Source organism: Erithacus rubecula, assembly GCF_903797595.1.
Source record: "Erithacus rubecula genome assembly, chromosome: 24".
Taxonomy (NCBI): domain Eukaryota; kingdom Metazoa; phylum Chordata; class Aves; order Passeriformes; family Muscicapidae; genus Erithacus; species Erithacus rubecula.
In genome coordinates this window covers 3277085-3301735 of record NC_136676.1, presented here as the reverse complement: position 1 = coordinate 3301735, position 24651 = coordinate 3277085, and the positions used below count along the sequence as shown (strand labels likewise).

The following is a 24651-nucleotide window of genomic DNA, read 5'->3' as shown; positions in this document are numbered from 1 at the left end:
TTTAATTGGTATTTAACTATAAATGAATATTCCTTGAATTTATAGGAATAAGTCCATCTCCATAATTTTTTTGGTGCACACTTTTTTAGTGTTGTTGAATAAATTCTTGTGACATTTTCTGTTCTTTCAGAAAAAAACACCTGAAATGAACTCCTGTAAGAATTGCTGTATTGATGTCCAGAACTATTATAAATATTGAGGTATCAAGTCACTGCTTTCATAGTTACTGCTGCTGTGTATCTTCCCCACAGACACAAATGCAAGGGGGACAACCATGTTTATGATATTTTTCAGTGACATCTGGCATTCTCACAGGAAGCCTGGTGCCTGCTTGTCTGTTTGGGAGAGCCACATTCATGACTCAAAGCCAAGCTGCAGAAGGGAACATTATTGTTACTAACTCTAAAGGAATGAATATGATCAGGAGGGGGGACTTTAAGTTAAAAGCAAGTGTTGATTTATTAAGTGTTGTTCCCTGTGAATAAAAGTCAAGCTTGGCCAGCTGGTGAGAGTATGGAGCTGTTGTTTCCTCGTGTGTTCTCATGCATAGGAAGTCTCCTGACCTTGGCCTGGGCTGTACAAGCAATCACTCATTTCAGCTCACAGAAGGATTTATTTGCCCTGGGACAATGTGCTGTTTGACTTCTCACAAAGGAGAAAATCTTCCCAAAACCTGCATAGCTCGTGTTCAACCCACCTTTGAGGTCCTGGACTAGTAACAGGAAGCTGGAGAATGCAAGGCAATGACACAGAATGCTGCAGTAGATTCATGTCAAACACAAACCTCTGTGTGCATCTTTAATCTGCATTTCCAAAATGAAATTACAGATTAATTAAATTAAGGATTCACTAACACGTAGATAATTAACAAATGTGCAAGATTTTAATGAATTTTCCATTGTATCTTTTTTGCTTGAAGCTGAGAGGAATGTTCTGCACTTGAGATTTCTAGGCAGCAAGGTGTATGAATCATCAGGATATTGAATGTATCAGTGCAGAGCAGTTGCTGAATTTTCAAAATAAGTGATATCTTCTGGTTCTTTGGAATCCTCACTTTCTTAAGCCATAACTGAGTATTCTGGACTCCAACTGATAATCAGAAATTGTCTTCATGTTTTTGCTGGTCAGATTTAGTATAGCACAATATTTAGTGCTGAGTCTCCAGTGCTGAAACCCCCCTAAATGTTTCAGTGGAACATGGGCCATTTGCTCAAGGGCTGATTTTTACCCAAGATTAAAAAAAACTTGCCTTAAACAAGGGGGTGACTATAAAGGCAAAGGTAAGACCAGAAAAATTAAGCAGCTGTGAAGTTAAAATGGCTTCTGGAGTAGGAACAAAACACAGTGTCCTTGAGCAGAGTGCTGCCTGTTCAACTGTTCTGTCCATGATCCAGGGAAACTCAGAGCTGCCCAAAAAGGTTCTGTGCTATACATTTTTCAAATTGTTACTATTGGTGGTGTAAGAAATATTTCCTCATTTTGGTAGTTGCAAATTAGCAATGACTGAGCTGATGCAGAAGAAACTGGTGACATCTGTGCTATTCCCTCCAATGGGTGAATAATTCATAATTCCATATGCCATGCATTTGAGCAGGCATTAGAGCACCTTATGGGGTATTTCTCAGTACAGATAAGAAATTGTTAAACTGAGGCTTAATTAATTAATATTCTTTTGCTGCAAGAAGAAAAAACTGGAATTTTCCTGCTTTCATATAAATTTACACAAAGATAAAGATTAAGCTAACTGCTTGGTCACTGAGGGTCTCATCACATCAGCTCCAGAAGTAACTAAAGATTTCTGAATTAGTTTTCTCTCATATAGTTTTTAGTTTATAGTTTTTCTCTCATATAGTTTTTATAGTTTATAGAAATTATAGTTTCATTTATCTGTGTCAAGTGAGTTGGTCGTAGACATCACATTGTTTTGACAAGTAGCAAAATAAGTCAGGAAAATTGAAGGAAATTTAAGACATTTCACTTCTTTTTAAAGAAAACCAAGAAAAATTATTGTAAAATGATAGAGTTTATATTATGATTTTTATTTCCAAAGCTTGTATTGATATGATAGTTCAAGGCACATGAAAGAAACAGAAAAGCAAACACAGATAAGCTGACAAATTTAACAATGATACTGATTATCATGATTTTTACACCAAACACTGAAGTGTAATAAAATTTAGGATGCACTGCAGTCACTTGACATGCAAAGCCTTTGCTCTCAGCTCTGCACATTCAGGTTGTGCTGCTCTAAACATGCCCCAGAAAAGCTGCAGATTCCAAAGCTGCATCCCACCCCAGTGACACCTTCTGACCTGGTGCTGCACGTGTTGTCAAACAAAAATCAACTGTACAGTTAGGAAATGGGACAGGCATAAAGAAAAAAACACAGCCTAAGCTAATTCTAAAGCTTCTACGTGTCAGCTCTAAAGTGACCCATCAAAAGTGGGTATTTTCCAAGCACCCCTTAGTTCAGGATGTGTATTTCAATTCCTGCAGGTCTCTGCACCAAGAGAAGGCAGGAAATTCCTGATGCCATAGTCAGACGAGCAAGCTTTCAGTTGGTAGGTCAGTTCCAGCCAGACCTGCCATATTTTGCCACAAAATAATATAAGTATCAAGAGCAGAAAATCTGTATCAGTAGTGGATTTTAGCTTCCAATATCCAGTATTTTCCTACTTTGTAGATAACTGGTTTCACTGGAGCTAATTCCTCCTTTTTGATACATCATGTGGTAGATAAACATGCCAGGAGCACTCAACCAGCCAAACCCCTCCCCTTTTTTGTTGTTGTTTTTGTTTTTGTTTTAAAAGAATACATATAATGCAATGTGAAATAATCTTTGGTAGCATTTAAAACCCAAGCACATAATACCTGCAAATCACATTTCACATGCACATCTCTTTGCTGCAGGGTTTTTTTCTTGCTGCAAAATCTTTTTGTTTTAATAAAATTCTGGTTAGTAAAAAAATCCTATGAAATGATCCCTGATCTGTGCAAGGGTAGTCCTTAGAGTTGTGTGGTATCCCCATAGATCTGAAATTCTTCAACTATATTTTCCATGGATCATCTTCTCACACAAATACAGGAATAGTCTTTAGTTTGTATAAAATAAGAAGCACTTGTATTTTCTGGCATGGAATGGCATGGTTGCTTGTTTCAACTGTGTTTAGGGCCTGGAAAACAAAAAAAAATAGACATTTTATTGCTCATCATTACCCAAATGTAAGTTGCATGATCTTTTTTCCTCCTTCTCTTTTCACCTCTTTATTTCTCTTCCTGGTTCCTATTTTGCTTTCTCCTGGACCACAGTATACACTCAGTTTTCTGGGGTTTTCTTATTCCTTACTCTTTAGATTTGTGTGTCACCAAAAAATAAGGTAGAGATCACTCCCCAATGTTCACATGTTATCCACCACTTCTGGAATTTAGTCCTGGAATTTAGGGAGTGACTCTGTTCACCAGAGCAATCCCAGCCCCAAGCACTGATACTGCAGCAGCATGCAAACCCATCCACACTGCCAGCTCTAGAGTCTGTCTAAGGCACTGTGTAACTGGAAAATTGGTTCTTTTGTCAAAATAGAAACCTCAGAAACTTCCCAAGTGATTCCTGCTCAGAGGAAGGTGCTTGAAGAAAAAGCCTGAAGAGCAATTTACTTACGAGTACCTGCCTGACATCTTCCTTACAACTGCAATTATTATTCCTGCAAGGATTCCAACTGCAACAATGATTCCAACAATGATTCCAACCAGTGCAATTGTTCCCAGACCACCTGAAAGAAGAAATTGGGAATGTTAGCGTGTGTCTCATGGAGACAAGTGATAAGAAGCTGCTGATAGACCTGGTGCTGCTCTGCTGCAAATTTCTTTTGTCTTGTGAATCCTGCAGTAGGTTTGGATGTTCAGATGTGCCTTTGGGCTGAAGGGCTGCACATGGATGTGGGTATGGAGACAGTGGCCAGCTGAGCCAGGGCAGGCAGCTCAGGGAACAGGCTGTGCCTCCCCTGAGACTTTCACTGATGGCAGGGGCACAGGAGGGGCTGCTGGAAGGGGAATTACCTGGAGATACATCCCCCTTATCTTTATAATCAAATCTCTTTAATACCTTCATCAGTTTCCTCTGGTTCCCCACTCCGTTCACCTGGAAAATCAGAAATCAATAATTACCCACTCTGCTTTGGACAAACACCCTTCCATCTGAAACGGAAAAATTTATTGACTTTGTCACACTGGTTTGAGGTTATTCTTTTGATAAAAACTGAGCAAATGAAGTTTGAGAAGGTGTTTGAAATTTCCAGACATTGTTTAGCAGATGGCAGTAGAGCTTTGATATGTAAAAATAGAAATGAAAGGGATTTTTACCATCAACACTTTGTGTGTTAACTTCATAAGCAGTAGCATTTTCACTTTCTCCATCCAGGACAAAGGTGCTTTCTGTGGTCTTCAGTTCTCCAAACTGCAAGAGATTTGTTACATTTTGTGTTCTTATGGGCAATTACAAGAACTGGGAGGAAAAGAGGGAAAAGAAAACCTTGGTACATTCAGTTTACATGTATAAAGTAACATTTAAATGTCTTGGTCTGTCAGGCGTGGGTGCTTTCTTAGCTGTCACCTTTCATGTCTGACATGTGTACAGTGACCAAAACAAACCAAGAGAAGCTGATCTATCTTTCCAGCTAGAGGCTTTCTGCATCAGATCTCTTGGTAGAGCTGCAAAAGGTGTAGGAGGCTGCAGAATTTTGCAGACCTGCCTTTTTCCAGTGGGTTTTTGTAAAGCAGTTTTTGAGTTTAGTTTCACTGAAACTGTTTGAGAGAAACTGAATTGGAAGAGGTGGGAAGTGGCAGTGAATAAGAAGGATCTTTTTTATTTAGCATTATATACTCACCACTGTTGGTAGTTCTTCAAATTCTGTATCATTTCTGTCTCTGAAATCGATTGTTGTACTTTCTTCTCCTTCTAGAACTGAGCTTGCTGAATAAAATTTTAGAAAATGAGTCAGGATTTTACTTGGTACTCACATGTTCTGTCTCCTTTGACACATAAACTTTGTTAAATATGTCCTCTGTGTAGAATCTATCTCCCTGCCCTTGCCCACATGGGATTGGGAAATTATTTGGAATAAGCTTGAATTCTGTTGTACTCTTGTCCAAAGCAGTGGGACAAAAAGCTGAATTACCCATCAATTAACTCTGGTGCAACCATGAAACATAGAGGTTACTAACGTTTTTTTCCAAGAAAATATTTCCTTTTTTTTTATTAAGAGAAGTTTCTCCAAAGTGGATGTGATGATTCCAGATTTCAAGCTAAGCATTAGCTGACATATTGGGATAGGTTACTTCAAGCATCTTCCATTTTCTAAAATAGTAAAAGCTTTCTCCCATCTTTCAGCTCAGCCCCAGCTGCAATCTTTATTTTTAGAGCTGTCATCAATGCTTATGGGTGCAGCTATAGTTTCGAAATATTCCTACACAACTCAGTCCTGAGGCTTTCCTAAAGTTGCAAACCCTAGTTGCCATAATTTGAGTTTTTAGATAACAATGTAAGGGGTTTTATTTTATTCTAGACCCCTAGTTCATCTGTGCTCTTTGATAAAATGGGTATTTAGATTTTGGCCAACATAGTGCTGTTAATTTACAAATACAGCCAGAATTCACTGGTAGGGAAATGAGCTGGAACAAGGCAGAACAGGAAAGATACAACAGTGTGGAGATAACTGAAAACCTAAGTATTATTTAATCCAATTTTGTGCTGATTCATAAACCTGTGAGAGGCAGAGTGTGATGTTAATGTGGTGTGAGAGCTCCTGGGAGTTTGTAATTCCTGGTGACCACCAAGCCAGGTGAGGCTGCTCGTGCTCCTGCCTGGGGCAGGCAGGTCCTGCCAGGTCCAGGTGCCAGTGCTGAAACTCAAGCAAAAAGTAAATAGTAGATGTCCTGAGCAAGTATTTGAGGCAAAAAAAAACCCACCAAAAACTTCTTTCCTGAATTCAAAATATGTGTCTAACTTCTTTTTGTCAAAGCAGCCTGGTAAGAAGAAGGGCAGTTCTTCACAGGAGTTCTTTTAAAAATGAAAATTGCTGTACCATTTCAATATCTTAGGTACAAGAAATATTCACAACTTCTTTGTTTTATTAAATTGTAAAACTGTTTCTACTAAGTGCACTTTTTATTGAGTGACCTAAAAACATTCTCGTCTTCTCTGCATATGAAGTTAGACAATTCCTGAATTGTTAGATTGGCTCCAAATACTTTTTATGGAAAATTTTGCTACTCTTAAATGAAACCCTACTTGTTTTATACATTATATAGAGGCAAGTAAACAGCTTTTGTTTTGTGACTGAAATTAGGAAGGATGAGCATTTTGCTTGATAGCAGTCAAAAATGAAAAAAAAAAGAGTAGAATCTCTTTGGATAGCTGTACAGATATCACTCATAAATTGGTTTTAATTGTAAATTCCATTTAAATTTTGATCATTTTTACATTTCCTTTTTAATATAAAAATGTTATTTGAAATAAAAAAGCTAATATTTAATTTTAAAATTGGTAAAGAAAATGTACTGGTAGCTTAAAGGAAATTTTTAATGCAGAAGATGAATGATTTGCCATTGAGAAAAAGAACCCCTAGTTTTGCTCAAAACTCTTCTTTGAATTCTACTGGAATGTTGCAAATATTTTTCCTTTGCTCCCAAAACTCTTTTCTGAACCAAACTAGAAAATTTTTATCCATCTCCACCAATGTAAGACTGAGAGCTTTGTCCCATTGCCAAGAGACCAAACACTGAACTAAACTTAGATTTCTAGTTCCATGTTTACTGAAGTAAGTAGAATTTTATATTTCTGTATCCTTATAAACCTGAAATCAGACACATCTTCTATTTATTACCTGATGTGCTGGTAGTACTTTAGGCAGTAGTAGATGAAAAAAACTACTCATGTTATGCCAACATGAGCCCAAATAGAATGGTTAATGAAGCCAGTCAGTCTCCCAGAAATCACTTTATAATCCAAGACTAGAACAGGGTAAATCAGAGTTCCAAATTAGATGGTGAAAATAATGGTTTGGCCATTTTTGATTGAAAAACCAAAGTTTTGTTGAAGAAGCATAAAGAATACTGACTTTTTGTTGTGTATTTAGACACTCTCTAAATATCAGTGTGATTTAAGATATAGAACTATTTTAAAATCTTTATTTTTTGCTTATAAAAATATCTTTAAAATACAATATTGTGGTGTACAATCATGGCCATGGAAGAGTTAAGTGTGAACAAAGAAATGGCAATAAAACTCAGCAGAACAAATGTCTATGAACCAGTTTACCTTGTAATCCCAGTCAGAACTGAAAAAACATTCTTTTCTCACTAGTTGAAAACAAGCACAGATGGAGAAAACCAATTACTAGAGGAAAATCCCTCAGTAGAAGGTGAAATAAATTTTGTGTGTAACTACAAGCAGCTTATTGAAAGAAGCTGCTTACACTCCTGGCATGGCAGGAGCTTTCAGCCCTGAAAATTGCCTGATAGTGAAGGCAGGAAAAGAAAGCATTGAGCATTTCACACAGGAAAGGTGTAGAAAAATAGTGAATGTCACAAAGAAACATAAAATAATTTTTCTTCCTGTGATACTTGTTGCAGATTCTTGGCCATGAGTGTAGAAAACCTATTTCAGTGCCTTTGGCCTCTCAGTACTGAGTGACAAAAGGAGGTGGCCCAGATTAATCTTGCCTAATTTTAGGTTCTTAATAAAGGCACCTAAATAAAGTGTCTGCTTGCCCTTATCTTCTTTTATAGCCTGTAGGGAAAAATAAATACCTCTAGAAGATAATTCAGCTCACCTGAGATTTGGGTCACCCTTGGTAGTGCTGCCTTTCCTGAACTGCAGAGGGAAACTGGAATGTGGCTCCCTATGAAGTGCCCACAGCTCAGATTGATCTGGTTTCTGTCAGTCTGAAGGTTTTGCCCCAGCCCTGTTCAAGCTGAGATTTCTGTATTTGATGCACAATAGTCCCTGGATTAATTTCCAGGTTCAGTTTAGACCAGCAGTGGAGGTGGCTGGGTGTTGGTTACACTCCACCAAACCATTACCCAGAGAAAGATTGGGAGGCAATTTATTATCAGTGTTCTGCATTTGTAAGAAGGAACACTGGATATTAGACAGCTCTTTGCTGGAGAAAGTCATAAATAATTAAATATTGAAATGAAATTGGGACACTCTATTGAACTTTAAGCTTCTTTCACTGTACCCAGTCCAAGGCTCAGCACCACTGACATCAAAGGGAATGTAACTGGGATTGAAGGGGTGTGTGCTTGTGTCATTTCTTGGTTTTGATGTGGGCCAAATGTAGCAAGAGTCAGGGTTAAATGGTGCTTCTGCATGTGTTCTTAATATTATCTTAGAGGAGGCAGTAAATAAAAACATTGCTCACAGTGCTGGGCTGTCTCCAAAGGAGCCTCCTCTGGATGCAGCTATACATTGCTGCAGATGTGAATTACTCACTGCATCCCCTCCTGCCAAAGCTCCAGCTGGGAGCCCTTCAGTTCAAAGTTCCAGCTGCTCTCAGGCTGCAGCTTCTCACACCAGGACAAAATTTGGTGTCTTTAAAAGTTTAATAGTCCTTTGAACACCTCCCATGCTTAAGCATCTCATGACCCACTTAGGGGCAGCTGAGCTCACTCCTTGCATGCACAGTGACATAGAAAGAAACCTCTTAGGGCTGCTTTCAAAGCACACTGGTTGTGTTGGAAAGGAGAGGGAGTTGTAAAACTGTTGTTCATTAGCATTTCTTTCAGGTGTCTCCAAAATCAACAAAGATCCTTCTGAAGATGGAAAATGTTGTAGGATCTCGTTTCTTTCCTTGTATAAACCTGAATAAACCCAAACACAGTTGTAAGCCTGTAAGTCCTTGAAATAGGAAGCCCTCAAAATAGAATGTTTCCATTTCTGATGAGACCAGGAGATAAAAATGGCAAACCTTAAAGGATTCCCTCCAGCAAGAACTGCAATAATCTTTTGCTCATTGCCCTCTGCTTCTACATGAAAAAAAAAAAAAAAAAACTAAGGAAAATAATAAAACCAGTTCCAGTTATTTATAACAGCTAAAAATATTAGCTAGCAGAGAGTTGAGCAGGATGGGTCACTTGGGATATATCCCTTTTCTGTTGGAAATGTAACTGAGCAAACATCTGGGGCTGATGATGGTTTTCAGGATCTGCTTCCTGAACTGTTACAGACCAAGGGGTGTTGTTTGAAGGACTGTGCATGGATGTGTGTGTTGGCCATCCTGTTTTGACTGCATTTCATTCAGCATTGATGTCCTCATCCAGGAATTCCCTTTCTGCAGAAGTATTCTTCACTTAGAGACCTTTGTTTGATTGTCAACAAACTGAGTCTTAGTCAGTATCTCATTACTGGAGTCAGTTCTGTTGTAGTTCAGTGAAAACTTCTATTCATGGTGGTGGAGGTTTAAAAAATGTATTTTTTTTTTTTTATTTGCATGGGATCTGCCTTTTAAATACAGCAGCTCTGTAATTTCCAAAAGCAGTTTTGTCTGTCATTTGGCTTCATCCTCAATTCAAGTGTATTCCAGAGTCATGTCCAAAACCTACAACATTACCTTAATGTTGTCTTATTTTTCCATTATTTTTATACTTTTGGATTTTTTATAAAGTGTACAGGTTTCTCTTTTGTGTTCAACACTGCCAAATCCAAGCCACCAAATTTTTTGTACTTTGAAAATGCAAAGTACAATGATTATAATACAGTGAATTCTGGGGTTGTATTTTGCAACTTGAATCTTTTGATAGTTAAAATACTCAGGCTTGAGAAGGGTAGGGAAGCTGTTAATAAGAACTGAAATTCTCATTTGTACCTGGGGCTCCTGCAAAATCATATCTGCAGTATCCAGAGAGCTCAGTGCCCTTGGCCTGTTTGGGACCACAACATTGGCATTTTCTTTCTCTGTTAATCCTTTCTGGAAGTTGGAGTCATCTGTCATGCCATTAAAAATCCCCTGGCGTGCATTTCAGTGTCTAGACTGTTGTTCAGGAGAAAGTATGCACTGTCTAAATCCTGAAGTGCTTTCTGCAGTTTCCTCAGACAAAGCCTGACAGCTTTGCTATATATAACAAAGGAAGTTGAGTGACAGAATCCCAGAAACTTTGGGAAGTGTCTGCCAGTTGGAAAACGGTCGTGAAGCACAAGGAAGGATTTAGCTCAGCCTTATTTAGGGTATGACTGGCTTTGGTCAGGTATTCCATGTAACTCGTGATGACAATGCTTTGCTGAATTGTCAGAAACATTTCCTTTGGTCACCACACCCTGCTCCAGATGGGTTTTATTGCTGGGGTTGGCTTAGCCAGAGGAACAGAGCCAGAGTTTAAATCCACAGTGCCAAGTGGCAAAGAACCACTCGGCTGCTCCTCGAGTAAATCACATTTCTTCTGAATGTTCCAGGATTCTACTGACAGAAAAGCAAACCAAAATGTGCTTTAACTGGGCAGATACAGAGAAGTAACTGCTCTTCAAGTGCTTGGGGTGTGTGATGATCCAGAGCCATGAAACAAAACCAGGAGAGGGAAAGCTGGAAAATTCCTAAGCTTTGTCTTGCATGGTAAAATCAGTGGGCATTAGGGAGGAAATTACAAACTCCATTACAGGATGTTCCTTTAAAATATTCCTACAGAACTAGAGATGAATATTTCAAAATTTTGGTTTTAATAACGTTGCTGTGTCAACCTCTGCCTTCTTGTCTATTAAGTATGCTGACCTCAGACTTGCTATCCCATGAATATGGGATAAAATTGCTTTCTTATTCAGATTTGCTGTCCCATGACCCTGTTTCTCTGTTTGCATTTTTACTTACAGTCTTATTGTTCCCTCTGAGCAGTGAGGGATGAACAACAAGGTTGGACTTGTGATCAAGGTGTAAATCTCTCTTGTATCTTGCTATGAAGTGGCAGAATCACAGAACTTTCAGTCTTTTGCTGCATGGCTGGCTGAGAAGGAGATTTGCAGCCAAGACAAGGAGAAAAGTACAAAACTTGGTGTAAGGGGTCAACAAATTGGACAGATGTGCAGCACAGAGCAGACATCTGCACACAAATACTGGGATATGGAAATGCAAATGAAAGGAATTAGGGAATTTCCTCTAATACAGTAATAAACTAATTTTTTCCTTAAATTACTTCCTTCCCTGGACTCTGAGGCTACAGCTATGTGCCCTTGCACAGCTGCCTTGCTGTAGATTACTAACCCTTTGTATCTGCAGGCAGAATGTATCTGCAAAGCAGGTTCCTCAACTCATTTGTTTGAAACACTGACTCCAGACACTGAGCTGGAAACTCTTAGGTGCTAATTCTGTGCACACAGGGATTTTTGGCAACCTGCTTTATATTGCCATGCAGCAGGCAAGTTCCCTTCAGATGTGTTTAGTCTGACTTTTATACTCCACTAACAATAGACTAGCTAATGTTTGGATGGGTTTCATAGTCATAAAAACATTTTTAAACGGGTTTGCAGTTGAGTGTTACAGACTCAGCAGTGTCTTAAGCTCTCCTGACAGAGTACATGCTTGCCTGAAAATGGTGATGGTGTGAGCAGAGCTGTGCTCTCACAAAGGATTGTTCTGCTGGGTGTTGTGGTGTTTGTAATCAACAAGTACAAGGATGGAAAAAACATGAGGAAGTCATAAAGCAACATGAGAATGTGCTCAGCATCAGCTGCTATGTCCTTTGAGAGATTTTGGCCAAGCTTCTGAGATGGAGAGCTGGGAATCAATAGTGCATTTGTCTCTTATTTTTCCTCATTTGTTTCTCTTTAGCACATCCCAGCATACCTATACTCCCAACCCCACATCTTTTTCTGAAACTCTGTGTAGCAAATTGTGCTGTGCAGAGCTCTGAGCTCTGCTGTGGGATTAATCCCCGTGGAGGGGATGGTCTGTGCACAAATCAGAGGGGCCCTTTGACAGCATCTGGGAAGCCACAAGTGGTAGGATCTGGCAGGATTTGGGCTCCATCCTGCAGTCCTTGACCACATCCAGACAAAAAGCAAACAAACCAACAAAATAAACCAGCCAGCCCCTATGCCTGAGCTGGGCCAGCAGCAGCAGTGGCATTTCTGTGGTCCTGCTGTGGCTCACCCCAAGTGACACATGGAGAAACACCACAGTCCTGTAGGAGCCCCACAGCCTGGAACCTCCTGCACTGCCTCATTATTCACCTAAAGCTTCTCCAGGCTCTTTGCTGCTTTGGTTGTTTGCTTGTTTGTTTGTTTTCAGATGGTTTAAAGTTCTTGGTCTGAGGTAAATGCACAGATTGAGTAGAAACTGCTGAATTGCAGGAGTTGAGAATCTGCCCTCTCTGTTTCCAGTTTTAGTGTGCAGCCTGACTTAATGAAAGGTTCACTTGTAAGCCCTTAAATATAACTCTTTTCTTTGTGGAGTTACAAATTCAAAAACTATCTGTTGGGATGCAGATGTGCCAACCTCTCTGCTTGCCCAGCTGAGGAGAAATCAAATTTTATTTGTTCTCTGCTGGTCCTCCCCAAAGACACTGAAAAATTCAGATTCACTAATTGTAGACCTACTAACTGAGATTCAGCAAGAGGATTTTCTCCTTTCTGTGATAATTGGTTTGGGTATTGGACATGTAGAGTTAGATTCCTACCATGAAGGGGCAGATATATAAGAGTATTCCTCATTCTTCCTGCAGGATGAAAGGTTGTGCAGTGTTTATTCAGTAGAAAACTGGGTCTCTTTTGAGTCAAATGTGACTGTTCCATTTGCTTGTACATTTTGTTTACAACCAGATGTTGTAATTAAACAGAGTTTGATTTTCAAAGGTTTTGGAGTTGCCTGATTTTATTGTTTAGTTTTGCCATTGAAATAGTGACAGAGTTTGGGTAAATCAGGACCCTTTTGAAACAATATTTTCTTGGAATTTGGTAAATTCTCTTTGTCGTGATTTGGAAAAACAGAAAACTTTTTAGTCCTTTCATAGCTGACTATAAATTTCAATTTCCTTTCTTATGATATAATCACTTTTTATCTGAATTATCCTGTCCATGTTCTTACTTCCAATCCAAAGCAAACGTAACATGACCTAGTATAAACCTGCCTTGCATAAGGAAATATAATCTAATATTTGCCTCTGGGTAAGATCAGGCACATAGACAGTTGATACAGCCCAAGTGACATGTGGTATCTTGTTAAACAATCATGTTAATTTTTGTTCATGTTATGTGACAGCCAACAGAGTAATCTCCTTCCCAGCAGTGATACAGCACCATGGGAAAGGTTTGGAACCAGGAAATGTGCTTCCTATGCAAAGCACAGGTTTGGATTCTTGCTCAGGCCAATCTCCATCTCAGCTCCTTTGGTCTGATTCTGTGTGGGAAGATTTGCCTGAGCTTTGACATGCTGAACAAGATCAGCAGGGCCAAAATGTATCTGCTAATGTCATAATGATAATTAATTAATTTAAAATTATAAATAATAATAATAATAATAATAATAATAATAATAATAATAATAATAATAATAATAAATGGAAATTGGAAATATGCCTCATGATGGAAACAAAGCTGCTTTTCTCCATTTGGCCTCAGTCTAGAACCTGGAGTGCCAACCATAAGGAAAGGGAAGCTGCAGGTTTCTCTATGACCTCTTCCAGGATAGGAGGTGTCAGAAGGAGAATTTTCCCCCTAAAACCCTCAGGCCACCCTGTGTTCCCCAGAGGTTCATGTGTCTGGATGAAGCCACAGTGCCAGCCAAGCCTTCTCCCTGTCAGCCAGCAGAGATTGTTCAAGGTGGCATTGCCATTTCATGTCTGTTCTAACTTGTCATTGCTGATGGTTCTCAGTAAGCAGCAGTGATAGGCACTAAATTCTCCAGATTTATTTTATCTGGAGTCTGTTTTCCTGGAAATTGTCCTAAACAACTGGCTCCATGTAAAGAAAAAGTCACACAACCTAAACAGACACAGAAAACCTTAAATACTGTAAATCACATTCTTGAGCCAGCTCTGGAGTTCCAGGCAAACTGTACAGGTAATAAACAGAGGGAGGATTTTGCAAGCAGGAAATATTATTTTTATTTTTTATTTTTTGTTTTTATACTAGCAGGGTTTCAGCCTGGACTCCTCTCAGAGTTGAGAGAAAATATGCTTTAAAACTTTCCAAAAACCTGAAGATGAAGCACCTTTTAACCTGCAATTCTGGTATCTTAGATTGCTTTAGGTAATTCTATAAAACAGGGATGGTTTTGTCTCATTTCTAACGGCTCTAAACTTTGGTACATGTAATACAGATGCTTTTTGAGAACAAGATGACTGAGTGAGCCTATAAAACAACCTTTGTGACCTGCCTAATATCTGTTGATTTTAGTTATTCTGTGAGATTTTGAAGCATAACTACAAATTCCAGCCTCATATTCTGACAAACAGAGCACCATTAGAAGTTCCAAGTCAAAACCCACACACAGTGAGTATCAAAACAGCTCCATCCCTTCCAGCAGGATGACACTGATTGTTATCTGGCCAAAACCAGGTAATTTTTTTTCAGTTTGGGTCCCCAGATCTAAGCCTGATGAGCAGCTCTGTGCTTTTGAAGAGCAGTGGGCTGAGTTTAAATTTTCTTTATTCAGAGCTCTGGTGCTTGGGGCTGCCAAGCTCCTTGGAATGAGTTCCATGTTCCACACTGCCTCATGGCCAATTCATCCATGACTCAAATACTGCCCAGAAAGAGTTTCAGAGTGACATTCCTGGTCAGGGTAATTCTGATTTACAGTTAACAAACCAGACTCCTATCCTTCAGCTGTAGAAAGACTTAAACCTTTATTTTACCTAAAAGTGTATATTGCATTTTCTTGTAAAATTAAAAATACGTAACTTTCCAAATTAATCTTTTTGGTACATCACACTTTTCATATCTGTCTTTAGCAATAATTCCCCCTGGTTTAGTTTCCCTCATTGTATTTATATTGCTTATGGCTAAGTCAGACTTAGCAAAGCCCTACATCAGGCTCAGATTCTAAAAAATGTTTCTAAGCAAGGAAGAACTCCAGAATGAGCAGATTTACAAGTTTCTTTCATGGCATGATACCCTGAATGTCAGCTGAGCTCAGTCCCTGTTGCAGAGCCTGCTCTGTGTGTTCAGGGAGGCTGGAGCTGTTTCCAGGGGTTTTCAAGGAAAATCCTCCCCTGCCCCTCTCCCCCTTCACACAAAATTCCTTCCTAACAGAGCCAAACCCATCCAAGAAAACTTTTGCTGTGTTTTTTTCCACATCACAGCTGTACTAGATGCCCAGCTGCAGCTTAAGAATTTCAAAGTTTTACAAACGGGTCAGAGTAACATGTAATCCAGGAGAGAGCACAGAAACTGTTAAATTACAGGAAATGGCTGGAAATAATTGTAACCAAACTTTCTCCTTACCTTCTTGAGCAAGTGCTGCAAAAGGCACGCTGCCGAGGAGGAAGATGAAGAGTAGAACTTTTATAAACATATTTGATCTGCTTAGAGAGTCGCTTTCCAATCCTGGAACCAGACGGATCCAAATTCGAATTATTTCTTTTTAGAGGCAGTGGAGAATCAAACGATAAAAAGAAAAAAAAAAACAACTTTGGTATTCCAAATATTCCTTCAGCTGCTGCAGCGCAAAGAGGGGAGGTTTTCTCAGATGATAACTGAAGAGTTGGAGAAAACTGAGTGGAGTCAGAATTATTTTCTTTAGCCAGGGATGGGAGCAGCCCAAGTGGTCCTCAATGAGCAGCCAGGCCCGCCCTCCCCACGCTGTTTGGTCAGGACCAAAATTATGATCTCAGCTCAGGTTTAAAGTTACAGGACTTTTATTTAGCAAAGGGGGGAAAGGAATTTAGGCAAAGTGAGGTGTTCCCTCACTTCTGCCAACTGTCTTTAAGAAATCCTTAAGAAACAACACTAAGGACACTCTTGTTATTTCCAGCACTGAACTGATGGTTTTTTCATTTCAAAGTGAGCCCCCATGTTTATCTAAGCAAGTGTGGGACTGAATGTGCATTTAGGGATACTGAAATAGTTTTTAGGACAGGCTATTTAATTCTGCAGTAAATACTGTCTGAATTTTCCTGTGTGCCCATGTCTCTCAGCTCGTGTCCTCAAGTGACATCCTGGCTGTGCTCGACCTTTTCTTTTCTTTTCTTTTCTTTCCTTCCTTTCTTTCTTTCTTTCTTTCTTTCTTTCTTTCTTTCTTTCTTTCTTTCTTTCTTTCTTTCTTTCTTTCTTTCTTTCTTTCTTTCTTTCTTTCTTTCTTTCTTTCTTTCTTCCTTTCTTCCTTTCTTCCTTTCTTCCTTTCTTTCTTCCTTTCTGGCTGCTGATCCCACCCTTCAGAGAGAGGATTTTTCATTTTCATGTGCAATATCCCTTTTTCCTTGTGTGTGTTTCTGGGCAGCAGCTTTGCAGGGCAGGAGTGTGAGGTTGGATCCCTCTGTTCACCAGGAGTGGCTGTCAGACACAAACTGGGGCTGAGCAGGATTTGGGGAGCAATGATTTACACCAATCCTTCTCTGGATCTTGCCTCATCCTGGCAAGGTGGGGTCTACAGAGTTACATCTGCATGTTTATATAATATATGTATAACATCTGTATGTTATATTTAAGAGTGTAGCGAGTTTTAACCAGGGCTGAGTGTCCTGGTGACAGAGCTGGGTGAGGAAATTTTGGAATTTCTCCTTCCAGCACAGCAGCAGCACAGATTTATTTCCTTTCTGCCCACTCTGCCAGAGGAGTGGGGCAGATTTGTGACAGAGGTTTTGTCTTTTTCTAGATATACACAAACACCCCCAACCAAACAAAAAAAAAAAAAAAAAAAAAAAAAAAAAAAAAAAACCCCTAAACCACGGTGGAATTGTTTAGCTCAGAGAATGTGGGTCAGAGCTGTCATTACAGACCCCACAACACTTGGTGCTATAAATGCCCATAGCAAGTCTAAACATAAGCAGTGATGTACAAAGGGCTGCAGATGGGGAAGGCAACACCTTCCATGGGGATTTTCCTTCCTTCTGGAAGTGATAGGTGCCAAAGAAATTTGTTAGTTATCAATTGTGGTGCTATAATTGTGTTATTTGTGATGAAAAGGAGTGTGGGAGGAGAACAGTTGGTGCCAATGTAAAGAAACAACAGGCAATATTGGCTGATTGTCTTCAGGAAAACAGCAAATAAACTTTCTTTAAATCTGGGATTAATTATTTCGTTATAACTCTGCTTCAAATTTATTTAAAAGAATGTTTGCTTGCTGGGGAAATGTTCCTCATAGGAAACTGAAACTTGCTAGGGGGCCATGCCAGTTTTCATGGAACTTATTTTGAAAGACTGAAACAAATTATTTTTTACCTTATCAGAATGGAATGTTTGGAATTCTGTATGTATCTTCAGAAGCAAAAATTAATGCAGTACACTATGAAAGACAAAACAGAACAAACAGTGACTTTTAAATGTTAACAAATTTGCAACAAGAGTAAAAAGAAGGGAATTTTAGAATTCCATTCGATTTTCAAAAGTATTCAGAAGACTTTTTACTTTTATGATTATTAATATAAATAAATTTATCTCATGTTTAGGAATAAATCTTTCTGAAGGAGAAGCTTTTTCTGAATTGTGTAAATTCTCACTTTACACTGTGCTGTATTCTGGGTAAAGAGTTGAGACACTTGAGCTTCCAGGAACTGGAGATATCCAAATTCCAGTGGCTACTCCAACACTTTTCAATACTTTTATTATTCTTCCTAATAAGGAATAGTTTCTTCTATAACAGCCTATTTCTCCTGCTCCAGCCTGCTCCTGAAAGGAAAGCACCTTAGATAAATTTATTGAACTGTGAAGAATTTAATAAAATCATGTTCTACCAAGGTATCATAGTGCAACAAAGGGCAAGAAATGTGCCCACAGATGCAAAAGAAGTTGGAGCGAAAGCCAGAAATGTCTTGGGGTGGAATTGTTCCTGAAGGAGAGCAGGGGCAGGAATTTGCCTTTGTGGGGACAGAGTGTTGCTGTGCAAGGAGATTAAGGCTGGGAAACACTGCAGAGCCCTCTGATTGAAAACATCAACAAAATTCCTTCAGAGGAGCCAATATAGCCTTGGGAGAGGGATGGATCCAGGGGGATGAGGGAGCAGTGTTCCTCTGAACCAGATTAAGGGACTTTAATAAAACTCTGGTTCACTGGATTGTAATTCTGTTAAGCCAAGAGGTTCTGTGGCAATAAAGGAGTTATTTAGAACTCCTGATTTAACAATTCATCTGCTTTTAAAGCAGCACCTAGTCCTGAGCTGTGTCAGAAGAGGAGTGAGCACAAACCTGAGTGTGTTGCTGCTGCCTGCAGTGGGGCTGCACATGGTGCTCAAATGCTGACATGAAATTCAGGTTAGTTCTACTCAGGGATGTTGCAATCTGCCCTGGGTGTGTTATGACAATTCCCACAAATTGCCAGGATATGAGTGCATGGGTCACTCTTTTATTTTGCCAGGCAGGTCTGTGTTTTAATGCCTGTGGTTTAGGGGAGGAGGTGGAAGGGTCTCGAGTACACTTAGCATTTCTGTTTCCATTTCAGAATTTTTTCTCTCTGCCTCATTGTATCAGGTTTGCAGAGTCCTGGGGGAGGCTCAGGCTGTCTGTGCTTCAGTGAGAGCAAGGAATGGACCAGAGCTGGGGGAGCAGAGCAGGGGTGGCTGCAGCCTGCTCTGTGCTCTCTCCCAGCCTGGGCTGGGGCAGGATGTTCACCCCTGACTCAGCCACTGCCATGTAAACCCAGGGCTTGCACTCAGAGATTCCCCCACCACAAAAGGGTTTGACTTCATGTAAATAACCCATAAGATGGGAACATGATCATCCACACTGGGTTTAATGTCCACAGTGCAGACCAGAGCTACACCCAGGGATGAATTCCCTCTAAACACACTCCAGGAAGGGCACACAAATGTCTCTGCACAGGGGAACATCCCAGCTACCCCTCACAGTCCCACAAAGTCTCCCAGGTGGGCAGGGGTTGTGGCATGGGGGCACTTTTGAATGTTTCTGCCTGACTTTTTACACAATTTTTCGTGAATGTGTAACTCCATGTGCTGCTAAAGTTTTCCTTTCCATGGAACCATCTCATCCATCATCACTGGACAAGTGAAATTCCAGCTTACAACATCTCCAATCCACAAAAACTAAACCTGTATTGTCCCATCCTGTTCTTTCAGTAAAAACACTCAAAAAGTGTAAATTAAGCATTCCATTTGATGACATCCTTTACAAATCTGCTCTGTAACTAAAAAAAAAAAAAAAAAAAATACTGTCTCTTTCTGTTGCCAAATTTCCTGTTTCTGTACCCTGGGGGCAGCTGTGGGCCTTGCAATATTTGGTCAGAAGCATAAAAGATGTTTTCTGCAAGCTTTATTAATTTTCAAGCCATTTCCTGTTTTCCCTTTGCAGCCAAGCCCACCCCTTTTGGCAGGTACTGAAAGACAGAAACACCCAATTCAGTCTGAAGAAAAGTTCAGTTACTTGAAAGAGGAGGAATCCCCAGGTGATAGCTCCAATTTTTGTTATCTGCTTTCCATGAGAAAACTTTGCTTTACTGTGAGATGATTTTCCAGCAGATCATACTGTGAAATTGCAAAATTATAGATCCTTACCTTTAGGAATGGCTTTACCTTCCCTTATTCCCAAACTGTTTGGGTTCAAATCCCTCATATCTTGTCACTGATTTGTGCACTCCTTAAGGATGTGTCACTTGGTCACAGCTTTTGGGTTTGAGCCCCTGTGGGTTTAGTTTCTGATTTCTGGATTGCAAGAGATGAGAGTTCCTAGTATCCTCCAGCTAATAGAATGAAAGTCCTGGAGTTTTTCACTGGGCAGCTCTCAGGGAATGGGAGAATGAAGGTGCTGCTTTCACCCTGCCTGTGCTTCAGGGAGACTGACAGGGACACCCTCTGATCTGAAATCAGACTTGTTAATAAAAGAATAAAAAATAAAACGTGTCCTATAGGAAGGGATTGGTCTCAGTATTGACAAACTCAAATAGGCACATTATGCAGCTTTTTAAAGATAAGCAGCTATAAATCAAACCCTGTTCCTTGACCATCTGTGCTCCTGACTGTAATAAATGCACAGAGCTGTCAGATGTGGAGAAAAGAGACTGAGAATGAGAAAATTGCAACAATGCTTGAGGTTGGAGTCCTCAAGCTTCAACAATGGTGTTTGTCAGTCAGTTTTAGAGGTGGGGCTGCATTTTCAGCTGATACAAATCAGTTTCACCAAAATCAATATATACCAGTGTTCACAAAGCTGCCCTCCAATCTATGGGGCACAGAGGAAACCAAAAATATTTTAGGATCTGAGAAATGGGCACACACTGAGTCAGTGCCTCCAGGCTGTACAGGAGGCTGATGGAGAGAGAAATTCTGGGGCAGCCAGGTGCCATCCTAGCCAGGAAATCTAGATGTATTGAATTGACTCCCAAAATAAATACATTTAAAGATAAAGAGGCAGGTCTCTACATTTTAAATAATTTCATTTGGGATTTATGGGCAGATGTTCTTTGTACAAGTTGCTGCTCTCCACGATGGCATTTTAGTCAGTTTGAAAAAACTGATTAAGATGTGCTGGGAGAGGGAAAGGGCACAGAGTGCACAGCAATTTGGTGGAGAGCAAGTTGGTTTATGTAAAAATGACAAAATTTCTCTATGATGTTTCAAAGTCTGTTATGTGATGTTGAAGTTTCAAAGCTGAAACTGAAGTTTGTTCATATTTTAAGCCTTTTCATTAGAAGAAGATGAATTTAACACGAAACCTGAACTACATTTTTTATATAACACCATTGCCCACCTGAAGCAAACACAGGGGTGAAAGGAGTAGGAGACATTTGGTAGATGGTCTGCAGGGCCTTTCTCAAGAGCATTTGAGTGCTGGTTGTTTATAGAGACTCTGGAGCAGAACTTTGAGCTGCTTCCTCAATGAGGCTTCATCCAGACACAGAGAAATTCCCAGGGGACATTCCCTGAAAACATAAGTTTTATGGAGGTCAACAATCACTTGCAGGGAGTGGACATGATCCTCAGGACACCCTGGAGTTGGGATTTCTGTCAGTGAGTACCTTGTAGAGAAAAAGTCTTCTCAAACTCTGCCAGCAGCTGTCTCCAGGTGACACACAATGGAGTGACTCAGAGTTAAATATGGAATGCCCACTCTTTACTACTTTTAAACCTGTCACTGACCACCATGTATTTAACAACAAATTATAAGGTTGATGTAGGTTTCCTTAGGTCAGGAGTGTTTTTTAACTAGAACAGTTATATAAGGAAAGCAGCACAGCAAAATGGAGCCAGAAGGGGAAAACACACAGACTGTGCTTTTTTATTTAATGCAGAATGGTCCTGTGAGTTTAATACTTTCAGAGGCTTTCACTGCTTTGAGAGTGAGCTTATGCAGATAAAGCAAATGCCTATCAGTAGGTATTTACATGCCCTATTTTTTTTTAAAATACACATTGTGATAGTGTGCTGGAAATTCAGCAAGAGACATTGGAATCCTGACAAGGTGACTGAGATCTCACCTGCTGGGAATTTCAGCAGAACCTGGGGCACTCCCTGGACTATTTGAAGTCATGCTGTGTCCTAAGAGCCAGCCAGGAGCTGTCTGGGCACCTCCAAGGTGTAGCAGGACTTGCCTGGGTTTACAGGGAGAGGGACCAAGGCACACACTGCATTAGGGCACAGAAAGATCCTCATTAAATGAATAATTTTTCTCTCTGAATGAACTTTCTTTGAGAAGAAATGAAATGCACATGGATGAATAAATGAGAAATATTACCCCCCATGAAGTTCCATGGAAAAACTCTCATTTCAACTCTGATTTTAGGGAGGAATCATGTATAAACCAATGTGGTTTCTTTGCATTTCTGTGTACAAAGCAGGCTCCCAGGAACAAGCTCCTTTGTGGAGGAAGTGCACAAATAAACAAAGGCTGCTGGAAAGAAGAGTTGTGTTTCCAATGGGGAGGGAAGGGAGGGACAGAAAAGCAGGTCCATGGGGGATGAAGAGCCAGGAATGTGGGGAAGGAGTGAGTGCAGGGGGTGTTTTCCAGCTGCCCCCTGACTGTAACTGGGATTTATCTGCAATGTGAACCAACAAGAAGAGCCCATTCCCACAGTAGCTGCAGCCACGAGAGGGAGTGAGACCTTCACAGGTCCTGGTTGGGATGAAATTCCCTCTGCAGGGCTGGGTTCCACCTCCCCCCTAATCCCAGAGAGGCATTTGAGCTGAGAACTGCACTCCAGACAAGTGAGGTTTGAGCTGCACAGCTTTTGCCACATCTTCAAGAAGCAGCATGGTTTTTTCCACGCCAGCTGTGTGTCCAGATGGGGATGGAAATGCTTGGTTTGGTGAGAGAAAGGGGCAGAGTGATCCCAGCAGAGATCCAGGGGCTGCCTGGAGTGAGCCCACCTCACCTGCCTGGCACCCACCAACAGCAAGCTGCAAGCCAGAGGATTTTATTAAGGAGCCAACACACCTCAACTAAAAACCAATCCAAGCATAGAAATGAGGGCAGAGATCATGGATGTTTCAGCTCTTTTGCAAAATCTGGATTCATTCACATATTCTTGCACTGACGTGTCGCTGAATCATGCGCTGCAACCTCTTAAAATGAAATTCTGTGAGTTTGACAAAGGTCTCAGCTGGCACTGCAAATGCTTTGTCTAGGAGAAATACTAGACCAAGAGCATGGCTTTACAAACATTTCTGCCTAATGTTTATTACATTGCACTGTTCTCCTGAAAAATGAGTAAATATCATGGCAAGGGGAACAAAAGCAACAAAGGAAACCAAAAAAATTTAATGACTCTTCATCATAGTTAAAACAAAGATCAGATTCAGAGTTTGTTTTTTGTTTTTTGTTTTTTTTTTTTTTTTGTCTGGACTACACACTATAAATTATTTATGTCTGGATAAAATGAAATGATGACTTGAGAGTGGGTAGTGCCAGTCTGTGAGGGGAAGATGGACCTCGAGCAATATGATAAAAAAGGAGCTCACAAAGACAAACCTTATCTGTGCATGACTCAAACCCCTGCCTGGGATCACTTGTGTGACAGCAGCCTGTCAGTCCAGGGAGACAAGAGAAGGCTGTTCAAATGCAGGATTTTCCTATCTGAGGTCTGAGTTAATTCATGCTTCAAATTAGGGAATGAATGTTTTATGCTTTGCTCTGTATTTGCAAAACCTGTCTTGCATAAACTAATCCTGGGACACAAAGAGAAGGAGGGAGCTGCACTCTTGGAGGCCTGCTCAGCACTTTAATAGCCCCAAGCCATCTACACAGGTCCTCAGATCAAGGCACTATTGTGTTGTTAAAAAAAAATAAATATTTAAAAGCCAGGGCCTTTTAACATGGAAATGCTGAAAGCTTTTGCAGTGAATATCATTTAACTTTAAAGCTCCATCCTGTTGCTGCTTTGAGTTATTTCCATGTGAAGTGGTGGGAAAGGAGGTGCTGAGCACTCTGGTGACTTCCCCAAGGTGATGCAGTACATAGCAGTGTAAATAAGTATTGCAGATCCTCTCTCCAGTGCCAATGCTGTCTCTATCCTATAAATCAATTCATTAAATACAAGCAGTGAATTAAGAGGGGTTTTCTTTATTGCAATGTTAATATTATCTTGGTTTCACTGCAGGAAACTGAATTAGAGGACCATGATTCATGGATTTGTAGGCGTGGACAGCTGCACACCAAGTACAAAGAATATTAACAGTTTTAATTGCCTGCAAGTACTACAGATAATTCAGGATTGTTCACAGCAAACAAGATTACTCCTAAAATGGGTGGTTTAGATCTAAATATCTTGTATTATAGCCCATAAGTCTGAGAGCAGTCATACCCCTTCCCCTGTTCAAAAAAGGGAGGGTCCAAGTTGTTACATTCTAAATGTAAGTTAAGGTAAAACTCTGGTTTTGAGATGGATTTTTTTACCTCAGAGTATGTATCCATGGAGTTTGATTTGTACTTCAGTCCTGTATAGAACATTTGTTCTATATGTTCACAGCATAAAGCTGTGTGCACATAAATCTTCCCCAGAGATGCCCAGGAATTCTTGGCTCAGCAGAAAAATGACAAGTTAAAAAAAACCTAAAAATCATTAGGGCTCTCTTGAATATTTGAATTAATTAATCCTTTGTTGGATGAAATTTTTTTAGCACCACAAGTGACTAGTTCATCTTACTTAAAAACTGGACATTCAACACTTCTTACTGGTACAATTTTTAACTCTGTTCCTCTGAGCATCCCATGGAATAGGATGTAATACCTGGCCAGAGGATAGTTGATCTTCTGGATAATACGTGACTTCTGATGTCATTTTGGTAAAAGTAAAGGTCCTACCTTAGGGACCCAAGAATAACAATACAAGGAAAAGTAATTTTCAATTTTATTTTTCTGTTGAACACATTTTGTTAGACATTTTGGTTTCTCTATTTTTGGTCTGCAGTCATTTCACAATCCCTAAAAACGTCTTTTTGCTTGTAGCACTGCCTGAGAAAATGGACAGTGTATTCCACGTGTTACCATGTGGACAATATTTTTACCATATCCTTTTTTTGTGATGAAAAATTTACAAGAGCCTGAAGGAAACCTACTTTCTCTTCTGTG

At 39.9% G+C, this 24651-nt stretch overlaps 1 protein-coding gene across 3 annotated transcripts; it reads right to left on the bottom strand.

Moving 5' to 3' along the window:
- Positions 1–2018: 2018 nt before the first annotated feature.
- On the bottom strand, positions 2019–15747 carry PDPN (podoplanin). 3 transcript variants are annotated; one of them, XM_079326160.1, is made up of 7 exons: positions 15611–15747; positions 15425–15526; positions 4884–4969; positions 4360–4453; positions 4103–4138; positions 3659–3770; positions 2019–3173 (listed from the first exon to the last, which is right to left on the bottom strand). In XM_079326160.1, the coding sequence occupies exons 2-7, from the start codon at positions 15492–15494 to the stop codon at positions 3167–3169; spliced, it is 405 nt and encodes a 134-aa protein (XP_079182286.1). In that variant the 5' UTR covers positions 15495–15526; positions 15611–15747; the 3' UTR covers positions 2019–3166. The 3 variants fall into 3 exon arrangements, with proteins under 3 accessions (XP_079182286.1, XP_079182285.1, XP_079182287.1); XM_079326159.1 differs by having other exon boundaries at positions 15425–15742; XM_079326161.1 differs by having other exon boundaries at positions 3665–3770; positions 15425–15742.
- Positions 15748–24651: the final 8904 nt, after the last annotated feature.